The 18,443-nt window shown below is 46.9% G+C and overlaps 2 protein-coding genes across 9 annotated transcripts; both read left to right on the top strand.

Moving 5' to 3' along the window:
* The first annotated feature begins 61 nt into the window (after positions 1-61).
* Positions 62-11,402, top strand: LOC114581814 (uncharacterized). 5 transcript variants are annotated; one of them, XM_077917195.1, is made up of 4 exons: positions 62-264; positions 5,781-6,728; positions 7,780-7,909; positions 9,557-11,402. In XM_077917195.1, the coding sequence occupies exons 2-4, from the start codon at positions 5,895-5,897 to the stop codon at positions 10,030-10,032; spliced, it is 1,440 nt and encodes a 479-aa protein (XP_077773321.1). In that variant the 5' UTR covers positions 62-264; positions 5,781-5,894; the 3' UTR covers positions 10,033-11,402. The 5 variants fall into 5 exon arrangements, with proteins under 5 accessions (XP_077773321.1, XP_077773323.1, XP_077773320.1 ...); XM_077917197.1 differs by lacking the exon at positions 62-264 and adding an exon at positions 276-514 and having other exon boundaries at positions 9,560-11,402; XM_077917194.1 differs by lacking the exon at positions 62-264 and adding an exon at positions 277-514.
* A 1,177-nt stretch (positions 11,403-12,579) lies between these two features.
* Positions 12,580-17,899, top strand: ZSWIM9 (zinc finger SWIM-type containing 9). Of its 4 annotated transcripts, none has more exons than XM_028702445.2 (4): positions 12,581-13,416; positions 14,154-14,256; positions 14,623-14,875; positions 15,674-17,899. In XM_028702445.2, the coding sequence occupies exons 1-4, from the start codon at positions 13,102-13,104 to the stop codon at positions 17,043-17,045; spliced, it is 2,043 nt and encodes a 680-aa protein (XP_028558278.2). In that variant the 5' UTR covers positions 12,581-13,101; the 3' UTR covers positions 17,046-17,899. The 4 variants fall into 4 exon arrangements, with proteins under 4 accessions (XP_028558280.2, XP_028558278.2, XP_028558277.2 ...); XM_028702444.2 differs by having other exon boundaries at positions 13,277-13,396; XM_028702447.2 differs by lacking the exon at positions 14,154-14,256 and having other exon boundaries at positions 12,580-13,396.
* The last annotated feature ends 544 nt before the right edge of the window (positions 17,900-18,443 follow it).

The raw sequence follows: 18,443 nt of genomic DNA, 5'->3' as shown, positions 1-18,443 counted from the left end.
CCGAGGCGGCTCTAGGACCCAGAGAGCTCCGCCCGTTAACCCTTTCTCGTCTTAATTAGCAAAAATTTAAGGCTTCCTTTGAAACGGATCTGAGCGCCGAGTGCCTTTTTTTCCAACGCCGGGAAGCTCATCGCCGGGAACAAATGAAAGAGCGAGCGAGAGGAAAGTGCCTCTGAACGCAGAGAACGTGCTTCGCCAACGCCACTGCACAACCACGGCCAATTTCCCACACATCTGGGATCACCAGGGGGAAGGACTTCCCAGGTCAGAGGGATGTGGTTTCCGGGCAGCTCTGAGCCCCGGTACCTCTTTTTTTATTATTTGGAAATTAACCGCCGGCAGAAGCTCAAGCAGAACAGCCCGCAGCAGCAGCCGCAGCAGCCGCCCTGGCGAAAGTTGCATTTTCAGAACCACTAGACACAGATGAGCGTTGCACCCTTTAGCCACCCTGCCGTGATTTGTGTTTAGTGCATGCTGCCGGGCAGAACTTAATTTCAGCCAGGGCTCACCAAAGGTATAGTTGCCTCGTCCTGAGCTGCTGCAATGTTCTGGGTACCTGGTTGCACCTGCTCCTCTGCCCCCGTTTGCTTTGTGCAGTCGTAGACAGTAGAAGTGAGCAGCGCATCAGCTGCCGGGCGAAGAGTTCTGCATAACCTGGAAACTTGCTGGATGGAGAAATGATTTCTCCGGGGAGCGGGGGGGGGGAGGCGGAAACCATCTGTCCCTTATTTACCGGCGTTACTACCTGCCGCTTTTAAAAAGTGCTCCCTTGCTTCTCTTTGACTAGATAGGATAGCGGGGTGGGGAAACAGAGAGAGTCTAGTCCAGACCACTTAAAATCTTGCGGAAAGGAACGTTAATTTATTTCGGCTGTCAAGGGAGGGTTTAGAAATGCTTCTTAATAGCCTGTTTTATGACCCTGCGGGAGCAATGGGAGGAGTTAAGGGCGCTCACCAGTAACGCTGGCAAGAAAGCGGCTTCAGTCAAGTCATTAAATAAATATGCCCGCAATCCTAATGCACGCTTCTTTGGGACCAAGCCCCACTAAACCGGTCGCCTAGGTCTGTGCAACCTGATCCTGCGCCCGCTTGCTCGGAAGTAAATCAGATTCGGGTTCATTGAGACTTGCTCCCAGGCAGATATGTTTAGGCTATAGCTTTAATAAGGTGTGAAGGCTAGGTAGCTACATCTATGTGTTCTGTAGAGTGAACACCATGCACTTTTTCTTTGGTTTAGCGTTTTGATAAACTGAGGCTGCAATCCTAAACATTCTTACTAGGGAGTAAGGTCCACTGAACACGGTGGGGCTTCCTGCTGAGTCAACGTGCATAGGATTGCTTGTGAGCTTTGGACTGAAAGTTTCTGCAGGGACAGGGTGTTCTGGTGCAATAGTACTGAAGGGGTTGGAAGAATTGCACCTGCCAAAATGTCCTTTTCTACAATTAATACATGTGCAGAGCTCCCCTAAAGTGCGAAGAATTATTTATTGATTCACAGCATGGCAATCATTTACTGTATCTTCTGTTTTGAAATCTGGACTGGGCACTGTAAAGCGAGTCATGCTGTTTACTGGGGGGGGGGCGGGTAGATGTAAGGAAATGAGGTAAGGAGAAAGGGGGTTGGGGATTTTGCACCCTTCCTTGTTATAAACTGCATGCAAAGTGTTTTAGAATTTCGTGTTTCTTGTTGTGATATTAGCTAAAGCTGCAATCTGTAATTGATTAACTAACTGCAATTTAATAAGCTGCAAAGGCATCCCTGACAAACAGGGGCAAGATATTAAATGGTGGGCTTTCCCCCTTCACACCCACACAGAAGTTAATCCCTCTTCTAAAATGTCACATACAAACAAAGGAAGAATACTTTCCCCCTCCAAAACTACTGTTTTATTCATATGCAAATCAAACAATCAATTAAAACTCATTCAGCCATAATGCAATGTAACTCAAATATTGTTCCTGTTTTCCAGAGGGAATAGATGCTGACTAATGGCTCAGTGTCTTATAAGAAGCTAAACCATGCTATATTTCAAACAGTCATAGAAACGTAGAATTGTAGAGTTTAGAACCTCTGCTTCTAAAACTCCAAAAGAGGAGTCCACCACCTTCAAAAGAAGTCTGTTCCACAGCTGAACAGCTCTTACCATCAGAAAGTTTAAAATGTTACCTATTATCAGTTGTAAATAAAGCCTCCCTCTTGATGCATCTGATTAACCCACCAATCATAGTCACATTCAGAGCTTAAACCAGGCTTTAATTATGGAACCTGGAAATCATACTTAACCCTATGCTGAGGTAATTTATTTGAGATTCTCTCTCTCTCTCTCTCTCTCTCTCTCTCTCTATATATATATATATATATATATATATATATATGAGGTAACTTATTATTATTGATAAAATGTATAGACTGTGCCTCTGAACATGTGCAAAGTGCCTTTTCCTGAGCATTAGGGCAGCCACCATCTGGCAGGGATTCTGCATAAGGGGCAGAAACTTGGCCGAATAAACTTTTCCCTATCAACCTCTTCTGGCTCTGAATTGCTGCACCTGTTCAATTGCTTCCTGTCATGTAGTTGTTAAGAGCATTGGAGCTCAGAAAAAAGGCACAGCTGACTTCAACGAGTGGAGGGAAAGGTTTCTTGGAATCTTGAGAGCTCCATCCAGCACTTGACACAGCATACATCGTTGAGGAGCTCTCACAAGCCAATCCAGTGTGCAATTTCTCAGGTGTTTTGCTGAACTCAATTAGGCTGTCGCTAGGGCCTGGGTCTCCTCAAGTGGCAGGATGAGCTGGTGGTAGAATCTAGAGATGGTGGGGTGGGTTACACCACTTCAGACCAAAGGTGGGGGCATTTTTGTTGGCTCTCCCACTGCCAAGCTTCCTGCAGATAAAACAAAAAAAACTTAGCAATTTAAGGAGCCAATCCCAGACCATTTCCTACTGCGTCAACTTCCCGGGTGTCAATGGGTTGTTGTTGTTTTGACCTTTTAAATTTCTTACTATTCGAGGTGCAAATGTTGCCCATTCCCACAATCAGAAATGATACTGCCCTTTAGTGACCCAGGATACCCCCACCTCATTCTGCTGTATGTGGTGACCCCCACCTCCTTCCCAGGTGTATTTAGAATGAGCAGCTCTCCCCTATAAATCCCAAAATGGGTGGTTAAAGCCAGCCATTTCCCTCACCCTTTGAATAGGTGCTTATGTGCAAGGGGGGAATTTTGTTGGTTTTTTAAAAATCTGTGTTAAACCTGTGGAACCAGAGGCTGGTATTAATACTCAGGTTTAATTATGTGAAATAGAAGGATGTGATGTTGTGTATGTGGTAACAATACTCCCTCTTTTAAAAAGTGAATGTTTCAGGTATTTCACAGCTGCATGACCAACAGGAGTCAACTGGTAAAGCTTTTAGTCTCCCAATAGCAGGAAAGTGCTTCTAATGTGGTTGTTAAAAGGCACAGAATTTATCTTTTGCTGTAGTTAAGTGATAATGTTCTTAAGAATGTGCTAATCCCTGCACATAGATGGCTAAAAAAAACACCACTTTAGGCCTGCCTAGAGGCTTAAACAACTTTTTTAAAAGTATAAACTCTGGTATGCATGTGGCCATAGAAACTAAGCACTGTGGGCAGATAATAATGCGCATGTATTTGTGAAGGTGGTTATTGTGCATGGGTGGGGGCAGAATCCTGTAAAAGAAAGGAGCCCGGCAGTCCGGCTAAGTTGATGGCCTTCTTTTGTGAAGCCAATGCTCTCTCCTGGACTGGCCTTTTGTCTGCAATGCTCGGCCAATTGCATACATTCTTAACAGTGCTCTACTGTTTGTGGGAAATACAAAGTGGTCTGTGACCACATGGGTGCAATGAGGCCTAGTCAGTTGCACAGCCCATTTGATCTGAGCATGCTCAGGGTGGGTGGGTAGGGGGAGGGCGAAGAGGAGTGGTGCCATCCATTCCAGAAAGAAATGGGAATTGCAAAGGCAAGAAGTGGGGGTAAGGCATTGACCATCTGAGGCAGCTGTGGAGAACACTTGGGTGGACTTGGAAGTGTGCAAGCTGATGTTCGCTGGACTTCTTGGTTGGCAAGAAGCACCATTGCACGTGAGAAATCAGACCAGTAAGAGCTACCCACTCCCCCCTCAAAAAACACCCTGTGTTTCGTTTTTCTGTCCTTTCCTGACTTCATCCTTTACTTCTCTTGTTTGATTTTATTGCAGTGGTTTTTGAACAGGGCATAGTAGGATTGCTAGCTCTATATATATATATATATATATATATATATATATATATATATATACACACACACACACACACACACACACACACACACACACACAGTATATGTTGGTCTAACAAGTGTATCAGTTAATACATTTGCACGTACTGAGGTGAACAAATGTGTGGGGGCAGGGGGAAAGAAGGTAGCCCCAAGATCTGGCTCAGAATCGCACTATGTGTTCCCAGATTTCTCTGGTGTAAAAAAAGTAATAGGTTTGCCTTCTCTTGATGGGGTTATGCTCCCCATGAAGGAGCGGGTACGCAGCTTGGGGGTACTTCTGGATTAGGGTTACCAGATGTCCCCGGTTCCTGGGGACAGTCCCCAGATTTGCAAATCTGTCCCTGGGAATTGTGGCAGCAGCAGCCCAGAGCCAACCTGGTAGCACAGTTGGCTCTGGCAGGCTTCAGGAGCTGCTTGCTGCCATGGCGCCTTCCATTTTTCCTTGCCGGAAGTCCCCATATGATGTGTTGCGCACAAGACCCATCATATGGGGACTTCCGGGAGGCAAAGTGGCAGGCGCCACAGCAGCAAGCAGCTGCTGAAGCCAGCCAGAGCCAACTGCTCTACCAGGCTGCCTCCGGGCTGCTGCCACTGCCGAAGGGGAACTGGGGACATCCGGCGGTACAGATCTCCTGCCCCCTTCCCCCTTTGTTTTGACTGATCGAGGAAAGCTCGGGAGTTGCAGGCGGGTGGCCATTGCCCAGTTTTTAAAAAAACTCTGTGCATATATGTTTCACAGGGTGCAAAAGAAGGGCTTTTCACCTTTATACAATATGCATGTGTGCTTGGGCCCAGGATCTTTTTTTTGCCTCACCATCCCCACTACTGGCTTCCTGTTGCTACTCAGCGTCAAAAAAAATAAAAGAGTCCCCAGATTCATTGAAAAAAATCTGGTAACCATATTCTGGATCCCTTGCTGTTGCTTGAGGCTCAGATGGCCTCAGTGGCACAGTGTGCCTTCCATCAGCTTCAGCTGGTGGCGCAGCTGCACCCCTATCTGGACAAGGATAGCCCAACTAATGTCGACTACGCTCTGGTAACCTCTAGGATAGATTACTGCAATGTGTTACATGTAGGGCTGCCTCTGAAGACAGTTTTAAATGTAACCAAGCCAGCTTTTTGATGCAGAAGGAGCCAAAATGTGTGCTTGCTTATTTTACAAAACATATACTGATTGACTGTAGTAAAACCTCTAAGAGGTTTGCAAGAAATGTGTTGCTTATTTTCAAATACCACTGTTACACACCCTTTTCAGAAGACAGAATCAGATTGTTGTTGCTTGTTTGTTTTGCCTGAACTTTCTGTGCCTTCATTCTAGCTAATATGATATTTCAAGCATAAGAAATCTCTTTCATGAGACTAGCAAACTGGTAGATTTTTAGAGCCCTTGCTGACCTATGGATTGATTGAAGCCTTCTGTCTTGTTAATAATGTTGCTGAAATTACAATTTAAATGGTTCTAATTCTTACCATTTTTTGTGTAATTATCACCCTTCCAGGTTGGCATCAAGACAGCCATAGGAGTTTTCCGCAGCTGATAGGCTCTCCTGGTGGCGAATTGGGTGTTGGAAACCCTAGTGAAAGGCCACATAAACTCAGAAACCGATTCAAAAATGAGGAGGAAAATGGCAGCCAAGCGGAATATGGTAGCTCAGTATCTCCAGTGTCCAGCACCACTGGAGCAAAGAGTGCAGCCGTCGGTGAAAATGGAGAAGGAGCCAGACCCAATGGGTTCTGACGCACTGGGGATATCAGAGGGTTCAGTAAAAACCTACCGTATTGTGCAGGTTGGGACAGCTGGAGGCGGCCTTAGGCTCATAACACCTCAGCAGACCAGGAGCGAACGGCTGGAAACACCCCAGCGGTGGGAGATTCAGGGGCAACAGGAATTGCCAACTCCAGATCTCACGCCAGTTCAGTCGCCTGCGTGGAGGAACCTGCAAGTGCCAGAACTCACATTGACGGAAGATGTTGAGACCTACCTGGCTACCTTTGAGGACGTGGCTGAGGCCTGCAAGTGGCCGAAGGAACAGTGGGTGACGCGTCTCATGCCCGCCCTCAACGGAGCCGCGCTCCAGGCCTACAATAACTTGGATCCCAGAGAGAGCGGGGATTATGGGAAAGTGAAGGCCGCCATCTTGCGAGAGGATGCCGTCAGTCTGGAGAGGCAGCGCCAGAACTTCAGGCACTTCCGCTACCAGGAGGCCGAGGGCCCTCGCGAGGTCTGCGCCCGCCTGCGGGGGCTCTGCCACCGCTGGCTGGAGCCAGAAAGCCGCACCAAGGAGCAGATTGTGGAGCTGTTGGTCCTGGAGCAGTTCCTGACCATCCTGCCAGAGGAAATGCAGGACTGGGTTCAGGAATATCGTCCCAAGACCTGCGTTCAGGCCGTGACCCTGGCAGAGCATTTCCTGCTGAAGCAGCAGGAAGGCGAGAGGTGGGATCAGCAGGTGAGAACTTTTTGTAGTAGTAACTGGAAGTTTTAGGAAGCTGAGGAAGTTTTAGATCATGTTGCTGAGGTCTACCGCAAGATCGAAATGCTTGCACAGAACCCTGGGGAATATCAATTTTATATTTATTAAAAAGCTTTTCTTTGCCATTTGTGCACAAGAATGCATATAAAACCCTAAGAGTAGTGGTTGCTATGTGGGTGCTGATGTGCCATGCTCTGAAGGCTATAAACTTTTCTTTTGAGCTTGTAATATTTCATCCAGTATTGGACAAATCTCGTAAGGCTTATGCTAGTTTTTTGTTAAAAAAAAACAACAACCAAAAACACTATAAGCTGATTCATGATTCTAAATTTTTCCCTTGGTATGTACTACATGCTCACAGTCCCAGAATACACACCAAGATGACAGAATGTACATAACTGAGGTGGTGCAGTCCTCACAGACAGAGGGACTATACCACTACAAGTTGCACATACAGAGAGATTTGTGTGATAGATGTGGAAATCATGTCCCGTTTGGAAGCTATATTCACAGGAAGGGTATGTGGGGGAGGTTTGTTTCGTTTTAACTTTTCTGTACGCTGCGGTTAAAAGTGGCTTGCAAACAAAATGGCTGACATCAACGTAGAAACTTCCATTTTGTTAAATGTGAAGTCCTTTGCTAAACTGATTCGTTTCTCTGTTGTTAGCAATGAGACAGCAGTGCATGTGAGGAAGCAACAGGAGCCATGCCTTAACTCCTGCACTGTTAATTCAAGCCTCCCCCTTCATTGTGCATATTTCAATGAGCCCTGAATCAGGCCTCTGCTCACCTAGTCCAGTACACATGCACATTTTCTCTCTCTCTCTCTCCCTCAACTGAATGTTGCTTTCCAGACAGAGCTCTTTCCTTGCTTGCCTTCCAATCTGTGCCCCTTTTAAAGTGATGGCTCCGGGGACTGAACCTGTAGCCTTTATCTTTTTTGAACTGACATGTCCAATTCTACAATGGTATGACCTTATGAACATACCCCTCTCTTGCTTGAATGGGGTCCTTGCTGCTTTTTCAGGTGCTGGGGCCTTTTGTACTCGAGGAGGCTGTGAGCTTCCCAGAAACTGAGCAAGTGCCCTTGGACACCAGGCAGACGATGCTTTGCAGAGATGCCAAGGAGGAGGTGAACGAAAATGCCACTTCATTGGGTAAGGATTTTGCAATAGCATTCTAGTACAGGTGAGAGTATTAACGGGTTGCTCTCCTATACTGTTTTTCACTGTCTCTCTCTCTCTCCCCTCCACCCCTTTGGAATATCTCCTCCCTTTCTCTCTGGGTTCCCAGCTCTGGGATTATTAATACAAGGCAGCCAGTGTGTTGTGCAGTACCTTGGATCGGAGAAAAATAGGCTCACGTGACACCTCTGTTGTGCATTCATTCTGTGCTTCAAGGAAGTCACACTTAGCCTCAGTTATTCATGTCTAAAATGGCATATTTTTGTGGAACGCATTTGAGAGAGGTCATGAGGCTAAGTCCTGTTTTCAGTGCTAAGACTCATATTTGTAATGGGCTGCATCCAGACTAACTTAGTTTTACTCAGTTCCCATTAAAACCCAAGTGAAAAGTTAGTTAGACTTAGATCCACTTGATTTCTGTGGGTACCAAGTGCAATTAGCTTGTAGTGCAAAACTGTGTGCATGTGCTCAGAAGTAAGTCCCATTAAGTTCAATGGGTCTTACTCCCAAGTGACGGGGATATAAGATTGCAGCCCAAGTCTGGATCCAACCCAGTACCATTCATTGTGTTAACATGATATTAAGTGTTTCTCTCTAAGCTTTGTGCAATTCAGAGTGTTGGTCCTAGCCTTTGAAGCCTCCATGGTTAAAGATTGAAATACCTTTACATTGCCTTCTTCCTGCATCATCATGCCTGTCCACTGAGATCATCATATATAAGGCATTTCTCAGGATTCCCCCATTAAGGCAACCAGAGAGAGCGCCTTTTCAGTGGTGGCTCCTAGCCTTGGCATGTCCTCCGTAGGCAGCCCCCTTGGTACTATACTTTAGAAACCAGGCAGAAACATTTCTGTTTTCCCAGACTGTTAAGAGCTGCTAATCTTAGCATGTTTAACACTGTGCAATTTTGGATGGTTCCTGTCTATTTGAATGGTTTGTTGTATGATTTATTATTTTTTTAAGTATACTTTCCTTGCTACTTTATTAACCACCCTGGATGCATTAAATTATGTTGAAGGTCCAGGTTATAAATTATGTAAATAAGTAACTAACTGGAGGTGACAGCTCCAGGGCATGTGCAGAGTTGACAGCCAGTGTTCAGTAATGATTATAGTATTGAAATAGGACTCAAATTCCCACCCGGCTGTGAAGCTCATTGTGTCACTGTGCAGCCTCCAGCTCTCAGTCTGATCTACCTTACAGGATTATTTGTTTCACTTGCTGCATTTATATAGCTGCTCCACAACAGGAGCAAACCACCAACAACATTTAAATTCAGGATAAAGCAAACAAATCTGTAATAAGTATTTCCTTTTTTTTAAAAAACGGAGCGCAATTAAAATGCTTAATTGAGAGGTTATAAAGGATAGAGAAGAACCATGTAGACCACCCTAAATAAACTTCTGCCTCCCTTGCCAATATAGAATATTAACTAGTCCCCACATATTTAGGAAGGGAGGCAAATTAATAGGTTATGGATCAGATTGCATGCCTTCCAGCAGCGACCCTTCAGCTTTTAGCACCCCTCTCTCACACACACCACCTTCTTTCCAGCAGCGAAATTATCAAGCGTTTCTACTAGTCTGATTGCTTAAAATGGGAATTTTTCTTTCCATCCAGCAGGTGAAGAGATCCAGACCAAAAACGAGGGAGGCTTTCTAATACAGGAAAGCATAAAGAAGCAGAGAAGCCGGATGCTCCCCACCTTGCAGCCAGCCCAGTTTGCCTGCCAGAACGTCGACGGCCAGCAGCCTGCGAATAAGCAAGACGCGCTTTTCCCGTGCCCTGAATGCGGGAAGAACTTCTCTCGCAAATCAACCCTCACCAGGCACCGGAGGGTCCACACTGGGGTCAAGCCCCACCAGTGCACCGAATGCGGGAAAAGGTTCCTGCACAAATTCAACCTGGTGAACCACATGAGAACCCACCTGCGGGAGGAAGCGAGCCGCTGTTCACTTTGCGGGAAGAATGCAAAGTGGAATTCGGGCCAGGGGGGCCACGACAGGAAGGCCGGGTGTTGCGAATGCGCAGAAAGTTTCGGGCTGCAGTTCAGTGCAGAGCAGAGCATGCAGGAGAGAGAAGAGCCCTTCAGCTGACTTGAAGGCAAAGGCGGGAATTGTAGCTGACTTGAATGTAGAGATTTTTTTTTTTAGGAAATACTCTAAACCTAGGGGATCTTTTTTATTTTTATTTTTGTCCTGGAACTCTTTAGAAGCAGGAACTGCCTTCTGATGACGAGGCGGTTACCTTTAACATAATCGAAGCAAAGAATGCCTTCAGCAGCTCAGATGGGTTGCATGTTTGTTTGTTTTCCTTTGGATGTTTGTCAGTTTATGGAGGGGAGTGGGGTGGAAGAAGGCAAAGAAGCCCCAACCTGCATTTACAGTGGGAAGAACTTGCTCCTCCTAATGCTGTTGTGAAAGAGAGTGAAAGATGGACAAGGATCCCTGTTGTGTCAGTTGCACAGGACCTACATGCAGAACTAGTAAAAACTACACACAAACGCAATGTGATTGAATGGCATCTTATCCACACACGCTTTTCAACTGACAGAATAGCTGTCTGAATATTGAAATCTGAGCAGTGAAAAGATAAGCTTCACCCTCAAAACTTATTATCATAAATAGGAATGCAAGCTAAAGTATCTGTATTGGATGACCTGGAAAGCCATGTGGATGGTGCCAACCAATCATAGTTTGGTTACGAAATGACATAGTCAGAATTCTGTTAGTTTGGAGCAAACTCCTGGTAATGTGTCACCTCAAAGGCCTTCAAACCACTTCCTCCTTCATGGTGGTCTTTAACAAAACATACTCACTATTGCAATGTGGAGGAGATCTGTTCTATGGACATTCAACTTTTCTTTGTGTTTCTTTTTTCATAGCCTCTCAATTTAGAAGTGGAGCAATTCATAAAAAAAATTTGTTGTCCATTCAAACTTCTCTCCCCACCCAATTAATTTACTTTTACATCTTTTTTTCTTTTCTTTTTTACTTTTAAGAATTAAAAGAGTCTCCATAGTTTCACATGCCCAAGGGGGACCTTGGACTGGTGTTTTTTCCCTCAAATAACAGCTTTCCATACCACTAAAGCATTTCAGAAGTAGTTTGTGATAAGAAATGGGCGGTCTGGTATTCAAAAGGGTGGGGGGGAGTTTTTAAAAATCCTACTGCGTATGGCTAACGTAGCTTTTGGAAGTCTGCCTCTGTTTATTTGTACAAGCCTGTCAAAACACGTTTCAGTATTTCAAGCCTTTCTAACACTACCAGTTTTAACCCCTGTAACACTGTTGATACACCAAAATTGCATGTTTGGAAACCTGCAATGGTTATAGCTGCATATGTAAATTTTAGGGTTTTTTTAAAAAAAGAGAGAGAAAGAAAAAAAGGAATTGTTTTCGTAAAAATTTTTTATTAAAGCTTTATTTTTGTGTAGTTTGCACATTAAAAAAAGTTTAATGTTGTAATAGCAATGTTTAATTCTACATATCCTGCTTAAGATGGCTACAACCATCCTTCAGTTGTTATCTCTTAGTTTATAATCCATGGACAATGAATACAACCTGTGTTACATAATTGTCGTGAAAAGAGCTCACAAAGCAGAATTAAGACTCCCAATTCCGTATACACTTACCTTACCTAGAAATAAGTTCCACTCAACTTACTGGGCATGGACTTCAGTCTGAGTTGGCATGCATATAGAATTGCACTGTACGGGGCCCAGCTGCCATAGTGTTTTAAGAATAGTAATATTGAGATGATTACCAAATCCTCCTCCTCAAAAATGCTCTGTTTTATTTTAAAGTCTCCTGTCAGTGTTATAGAAGGAATTGTTTTAATGAATAACAAACGCCTTTCTCAAAGGACTCTCCACGTTTGATGGCTGTGGTCTCCTTCACACACCCCTATAACCCTTCTGCACAAATCCTACATTTCCCCCCATCAACCACAGCTCTCTTTTCTCCGGCACAAAAGGGGGCACCTTGTCCGTCTGCCCAGGAACCCAACCTTGCGCGGATTGAGCCCTGGCAGCCCATTCAGGAATCTCTCCACGCGCCCACCTTCCAGAGCTGCTCGCGTAGTAATGAAGCCAAGGCGAGCTGCGCCCCGGCCAGAGCAGCATCGCGCATCTTTCTCCCAAATACGCCCTCGCGAGTGGTCGAGATGCTTGTCAATCCGCTGGGGTGGGAGGGAGGGAGGCGAGGCTCATCCTTCGCTCCCTTTCGCTGGCTCTGGCGCGCTGTTTCTTCCATCGGCAGCTCCAGCTCCATTCATTTCGGCTGCAGTCCGGACTCTTCTCCCTGGCTCGTCAGGTGCGCCCCTGCACCTGTATTGCGTGCCGTGCGGCAACGTGTCAAGACGACAGCGCTTCTGCACCAGGAGCAAAGTGAAGGCACTTCCTAAATGCACTAGGTGGCCACTTAACGATTCAGAAAGGAAGGAAACAGATTTGGATATACTCATTTATACTGGCGTACATTTTGAAATAGTTTCTATAATCGAAATGAAATTCACCTCAAGGGAGGGGCTTGAGTACCCGCTCAGTCGGCTGTCCCTGCGCTGATGAGCAATTTTTAAACTAGGCGAGGGCAAGAGAGCCTTTCAAACAAGAGGACCACCCTCAGTAAAGTCGGGCCGCACAATAAAACGCCCATGCCATCTTTTCTCTTGTGCTTTTTCGCGGCTGACCCTCAGGCGGAAGTTCAACAAGTGCAGCTTTTCTACTAGTTTGTTTGTAGAGAAGACGACAGCTACAAAACTTGTTTCGCGCCACGGTAATAAAGACGGCCTCGTGAGCACGTGCAAAGTAAGGGAGCATCAGCCAGCCTCCCTTCAAAAATATTTCATTTAACTACATAACCTCCGGCAAGAAGCCCGTGTGTTACTATCGTGACATGTTGGCCCTGCTCTTCCTTCGAGGAGCGCAGGGGGGCGCAGCAGTTTCCCTCTTTATCTGAGGTCTGTAAGGCTGAAAGAGAAAGTCACTAGCCTAACTTGAACCCCCGTCGCTAAGTCGGGGTTTGAACCCGGCTTCCTCCGGTCATCACCTGGCGCGCCGGGACTGCCGAGCTACTGCGCCTTCCCAGCTCCAAGCCAAGTTCAGCTCCTAATCTCGAGTGCGCGACTTGGCGTTGGCCAGGTAAGCGATGGGAACGCACTCTGCACATGCTCAGAGGCACCTTCTTCCCGCGCCGTCCTGCCTCGTCAGCCCTCCTCGTGATCCTTTCCCTTCTACTCCTCCAGCCACCTAGACTTTGCTCTTTCTTGGCAACGCCGCGCTGCTGTCCACGGAGCAGGCTGCGTTGCTGGAAGCTCCAGCAGGCGGAGCTCGCGGCTCGCCTCCGTCGCCTAGCCGGAATCAGCAAGCGGGAGACGGAGCGCCCGGGTTTGTTTCGCTGGGAGCGGGCCTGGCTCTCTGGCCGCATCCCGGACAGGCAGAGATCCAAGGTGGCTGGAGGGGGTAAGGAGACAGCCGGCCAGGTATGGGTCCGATTTGGGGTCCTTTGCCGGGCGGGGGTCGTGCGGAGAGTAACACCGGATTGGGACTCCCAGAGACAGCTGGGGGCGCTCTCTGAAGCTGGAAGGGTGGGAGTCAGGGCCCCATAGCGCACAGCTCCGAATTGGCTGAGCTTATAAAATGCATGCATAAATACGTGCACTTTCATTTAAGCATGTTCCCCTTCCTCATCATACAGGCATATATATTTTTGCATTTACTGCTGTATGGATTAAATGCACACATTTATGTCTCTTGCAGCATATGATGCATGTTTTTGTTGTGTCTGCATGCATGAATAAGTGTGAGTGAGTGAGTGTGCATGTATTAGTGGGTGGGTGGCTGGGCTCAGATTTGTGCAAACCATCATGTTTTATATGTGCCAGCCCAGGAATAACTGTTTTCAGTTTCCTACTAACTGCAGTCCACTTGGGTGAGCCCAAGTGACAGGTGCCATTAACTTTTCCATTCTTGCACGCGTACGCAGACATGCCATACTTCTTGTAGTACATTGTCACAACTTAGATCTGACAGCTGCAGTGCATCCCCTGCCCTGCCTCAGCTTTGCAATGGGCACCCCCAAAACTGCATCACATCTCTTGCTACTTACAGTCTTAATTCAGAGACACCAACAACCTCCCATGGGCATGGTAAATACTAGTAGTTCAAAATATTCCCATATTTGGTACTTTTATAAATCTTCATATATATTTTTCTTCAGGTTACTTTTTCTCCAAAGAGTGGCAACAAGTCTTCATGGCATGATTGCCAGTGGATACTGGATCTCTGTAAAGAAAAGACTTTAAGCATATTCACTTTGGCAGGTACTGTATTAGCTTCCTTAATTGTGTACCAAATTTGCAGTCCAGTTCCTTATATGTCTTATTCCCCAGAGAAGTGTGCATAGGATTACAACTTTAACTACTTAACAAGAACACGTGTCCAGATTTGTGGCATCTAAATAGTGTTTTACATAATGTGTCTAAAACAAAATACAAAAGCCTGCATTTTAATATGGAGATATGCATCTTGTAGGAAAGGTTAGATTGCAGAAGGTGTCTTAAGAGACATATGAAGTTTTTTGGGTGGAAATTGCTGGCTACAAATGCCACCACTGGAACCGCCAATCTCACTGCCTCCTCCTTCTGCTTTCTCTTATGATTTGAATGACTGTGCTCCTCTTCTCACAGATGCCATGGGGGACCTCGGCCTGGGCCGGGAGTTTCACACCTGGCACCAGTTCAGCACGTTCTTTGACGACTGGTGCGAAAAGCACAAAGTGCTCTTCATCATCGCCAGCCTGAAGCCACTGATCTCACTGCGCCAGAACCCGCCACACTATCAGCCCAGCCTCGCCGAGACACTCCGCTTCCGTTTTGTGCGTCTCATCTGCAAGCACAGCGGGACTTATGTGGGGCAGAGCACGGTGCAACGCAACCGCCTGTAAGTCCATCGCGTGTTTGATTATATAATGCCTTCTGCATGCATGTTGCTGCACAGGCCCCATGCTCCGAGATGTTTACAAGCTAAAATTCTCTCCGATTCCCATTCCCCCAGTATCATTGAGACCCTCAAAGAGACACTGATTGTTCCTCTATAGCTTAGCCTCCAGATGTTTTTGGGTTTCACCAGCCCAAATCAGCATGGCCAGTGGGCAAAGATGATGGGAGCTGTAGTCCAGCAACCTCTGGTGGGGCACAGGCTGCTTATCCCTGCTCTATAGAAAGCAAAACCCTAGGATTTCTTCATAGGTCCTCACCAAACAAGATATTCCTTGTGCTGTAATTACTCCTGAATTCAAAATCCCAAGTGTATAGTGCAGAATTAAGGCATGCTTTTCTGAATAAAACCTACAGAATTGGTTGGCCAACTTTGCCTTTTTTGACATAAGCACTGCTAATAATAGTCATAGTCATAATAATAATAATATTTATACGCCGTCCATCTGGCTGGGTTGCCACAGCCACTCTGGGTGGCTAAACTACAATACATTGGGGGGAAAAAATTAATGAAGCCATGGAAGATTTCTTTTGAAAAATCCACAATATACTTGAGATAGTTTTATTTTCCCCCACTCCATGTGAAACATTTCCTCCATGGGGGGGCGGGGACGGGCCCCTGACAGGGAGGGATTGGCAGTGATAGCAGTTCCTACCAGCATCCATTGGAGTCCAGTGTCAATAGTGCTGTCGCTTCTTACTAAACAAACACCCTTTCCCCCCACCATCTCCTCCTTTGCAGCAGTGAGAAGATTGACTGCCCAGCCTCCATCACTCTGCGCCTGGGCCCCAAGAAGGACCGCTTGGTGGTGATTGAGGCCAACCTGGAGCACAACCACCGCCTGTCGGAGCTGGAGTTTGCCCATCACTTCAAGCGGCACCAGCTGAGGGCCAGCCTAGGGCTGCCCATCCGCATCACCAACAGCATCTCCAAGCGCTTTCTGGCACCTGACCTTATCTGGAACCTGGAGGACTACAGCAAAGCCAAAGACAAGGGCATGTGCGACCTCCTGGCTGTTCTGGACGCTCTCTTCAAGGCAGATCCAGGGGCCAAAGTCAAACTTGTCTTCCAGGAGGATGTGGCTGTCCTCAACAGCATCTTCCTGGCTACCTCACACATGCGCAAGCTTGTGCAACATTTCCCGGCTCGCCTCTTCTTGGAACGCGCTGCCTGCCTTGATGCGGACTTTGAGCTCTACACTGTGCTTTGCCAAGATGCCAATGGCCGTGGGCGTGAGGTGGCCTACTGCCTGGCACGCCAGGGGCTGCCCGACCTCCTTATATTCATTGTGGCTTCGCTGGTGCAGAGTGCCCCGGACATCAAGTTGAGGGTGAAGGTGGTCACAGTAGGGGCTGGGGTCACAGGGCTGGACGCGGTGGAGGAGGTCCTGCCATGTGCCCGGGTGCAGATCTGCCGCCTGCAGGTCTTGGAGGCCCTCTACCGCAGAGCTTGCGAGCTGGCTGTGCCGAAGGAGGACCAGATCCGCAACCTGTTGCTCAACCTGGCGAATGCTGACTCGCCGCGGGTCTACAGCCAGTACCTGAGCGACCTGGAAGATGTCGCCCCGCTTTCTTTTTTGCAGTACTTCCTGGAGCACTGGCACCCTCACAAGGGCATGTGGGTAGAGTGCTGGGCCTTTGAGAAGAACCGGGAATGCTCCTTCCTCGACCACCTTAGCACTCACCGCCGTAAGCTGCTGACAGCACTCACCCCTCCTATGGTGTTGGCCACCTGCGTTCAGGGCCTGATAGATCTCCAAGCCCTGCATGTGGAGACCTCGACGTTCAACGTGGCACCTGTGGCTGAGCTGTACCACACCGCCTGCCTGCCCGACAGCGCTGATCTGGTGGCCGAGGAACTGGACCTGGTGCCCCATGCGCACTATGAGCTCAAGGACACGCCTGAGGGCTACCTCTTGGAGGGAAGCACCTGCTCTTTCCTGGTGAGCCAGGACCTGGCCACTTGCAGCTGTTCCATCTACATGGCTCACCAGCTGCCCTGCCGGCACATCTTTGCCGCACGCCTTTGGGTCGGAGAGCCGCTCTTTGACCCCTGCCTGCTTCCCACCTCACCAGATAGGCATCAAGACTGCACAGGCCAGGAGGAATGCTAACTATGTTGCCCAAGTGCCGGTCCATTAAAGTGGCAGAACACAGTCCCGGTGACCACTTCAGTAATTGCCACTCTGGCACGAGGAAGATGCTGGCTGCCACACCTCTTTGGGTGGAAGTGATCCAGCCTGGGGCACTAGACAAATTACTGACCAGCCGTTGCTGGACAGACGTCTAGTACCCAGCCATATGCCCAAGGTTTGGTGGGTACTACAAAACATCACATGAGCACTGCCACATTCTAGGACCAATACTAATGGACCGATCGACTTATTCAGTAGAAGGCAGCTTTCAGTGTTCCCAGGATGCTAGTTCATTATGCAAGTCAAAGCACAGCTAAAAAAGGCCAAGTTCTGACCATTTTCAGTGAGCAGATCTGTGTACACACTGCCTTTAAAAAATATGTAAAGATTGTGCACCAAGGTAGCTCAATTTTTTTGAGGAAAGCTAAATTCTGTATACATTACTTTATGCAATTTGCAGCACAATCCTGTGCAGAGTTCCGTGAACCCATCTACTGAAATCAGTGGACTAAAGGTGTGCCTAGCTCGGCCTAGGATAGGGTGTTAAGCATATTCTAATTTTGTTAGTTATAAGAGGAGGCAGAGAGTGGTGGAAGTCGCCAAAAGGCTATCCTTCAACCAACAGCAGTCCTGCTCAGCTTTCCCCTAAGTTTCTTAATTACCCCGCCTCGAATATGTCCACTGACTCCAGAACCTGGATTTTATGCCTTGTATTAGTTCTCCTAGTAGCCAGATGCACAGAGCTCTAGGAATAAGCAATGTATCTAAATGGATGGATGTATACCATGCTATCTGACTATCTGATCTAATAAATTCACTCATTTATTTATTCATTCAGAGATTTATATCTTGCCTTTCATAGTGTTGTGTTCTCAGAAGGAAATGTATGTAGTTTTTAAAAATAAAAATAACAATTAGAAATGAAGCATTGATTTGCTTATAGGCAGCAACAACTAAAAAATTTCAGACCCACAATGGACTGAATTTTTTTCAAGCTTCTTAAAAACCAACAGACACTGAGAAGATCCTGTTTCTGATACCTGGCAATCTAAGCTCCTACCAGCAGTCCAGAGAGCAGGAACTAGACATGTAATGCTCAAGCAATCTCATAACAGGAGCAAGCAATCCTTCCAATAACACAGTTGCAAACCATTAGTACTTTAAAGGCCAAAGCCAGCAAATACAGTAGAATTGCACATGGAAGCAAATAGGTAGCCAATGTAACCAGTACAGAACATGTGTAATATATCTGAGCTCCCACATTCTTGCTGCTGCATTCTGCACCAATTGCAGTTTCCAATGTAGCAGGAAACCCACCCCCCAAACATTCAGTTTGTACAAACTTCACATACACACACACACACACACACACACACC

Source organism: Podarcis muralis, chromosome 13, assembly GCF_964188315.1.
Source record: "Podarcis muralis chromosome 13, rPodMur119.hap1.1, whole genome shotgun sequence".
Taxonomy (NCBI): Eukaryota; Metazoa; Chordata; class Lepidosauria; order Squamata; family Lacertidae; genus Podarcis; species Podarcis muralis.
The sequence above is the reverse complement of the archived record's forward strand: the minus strand, read 5'-3'. Positions and strand labels throughout refer to the sequence as shown.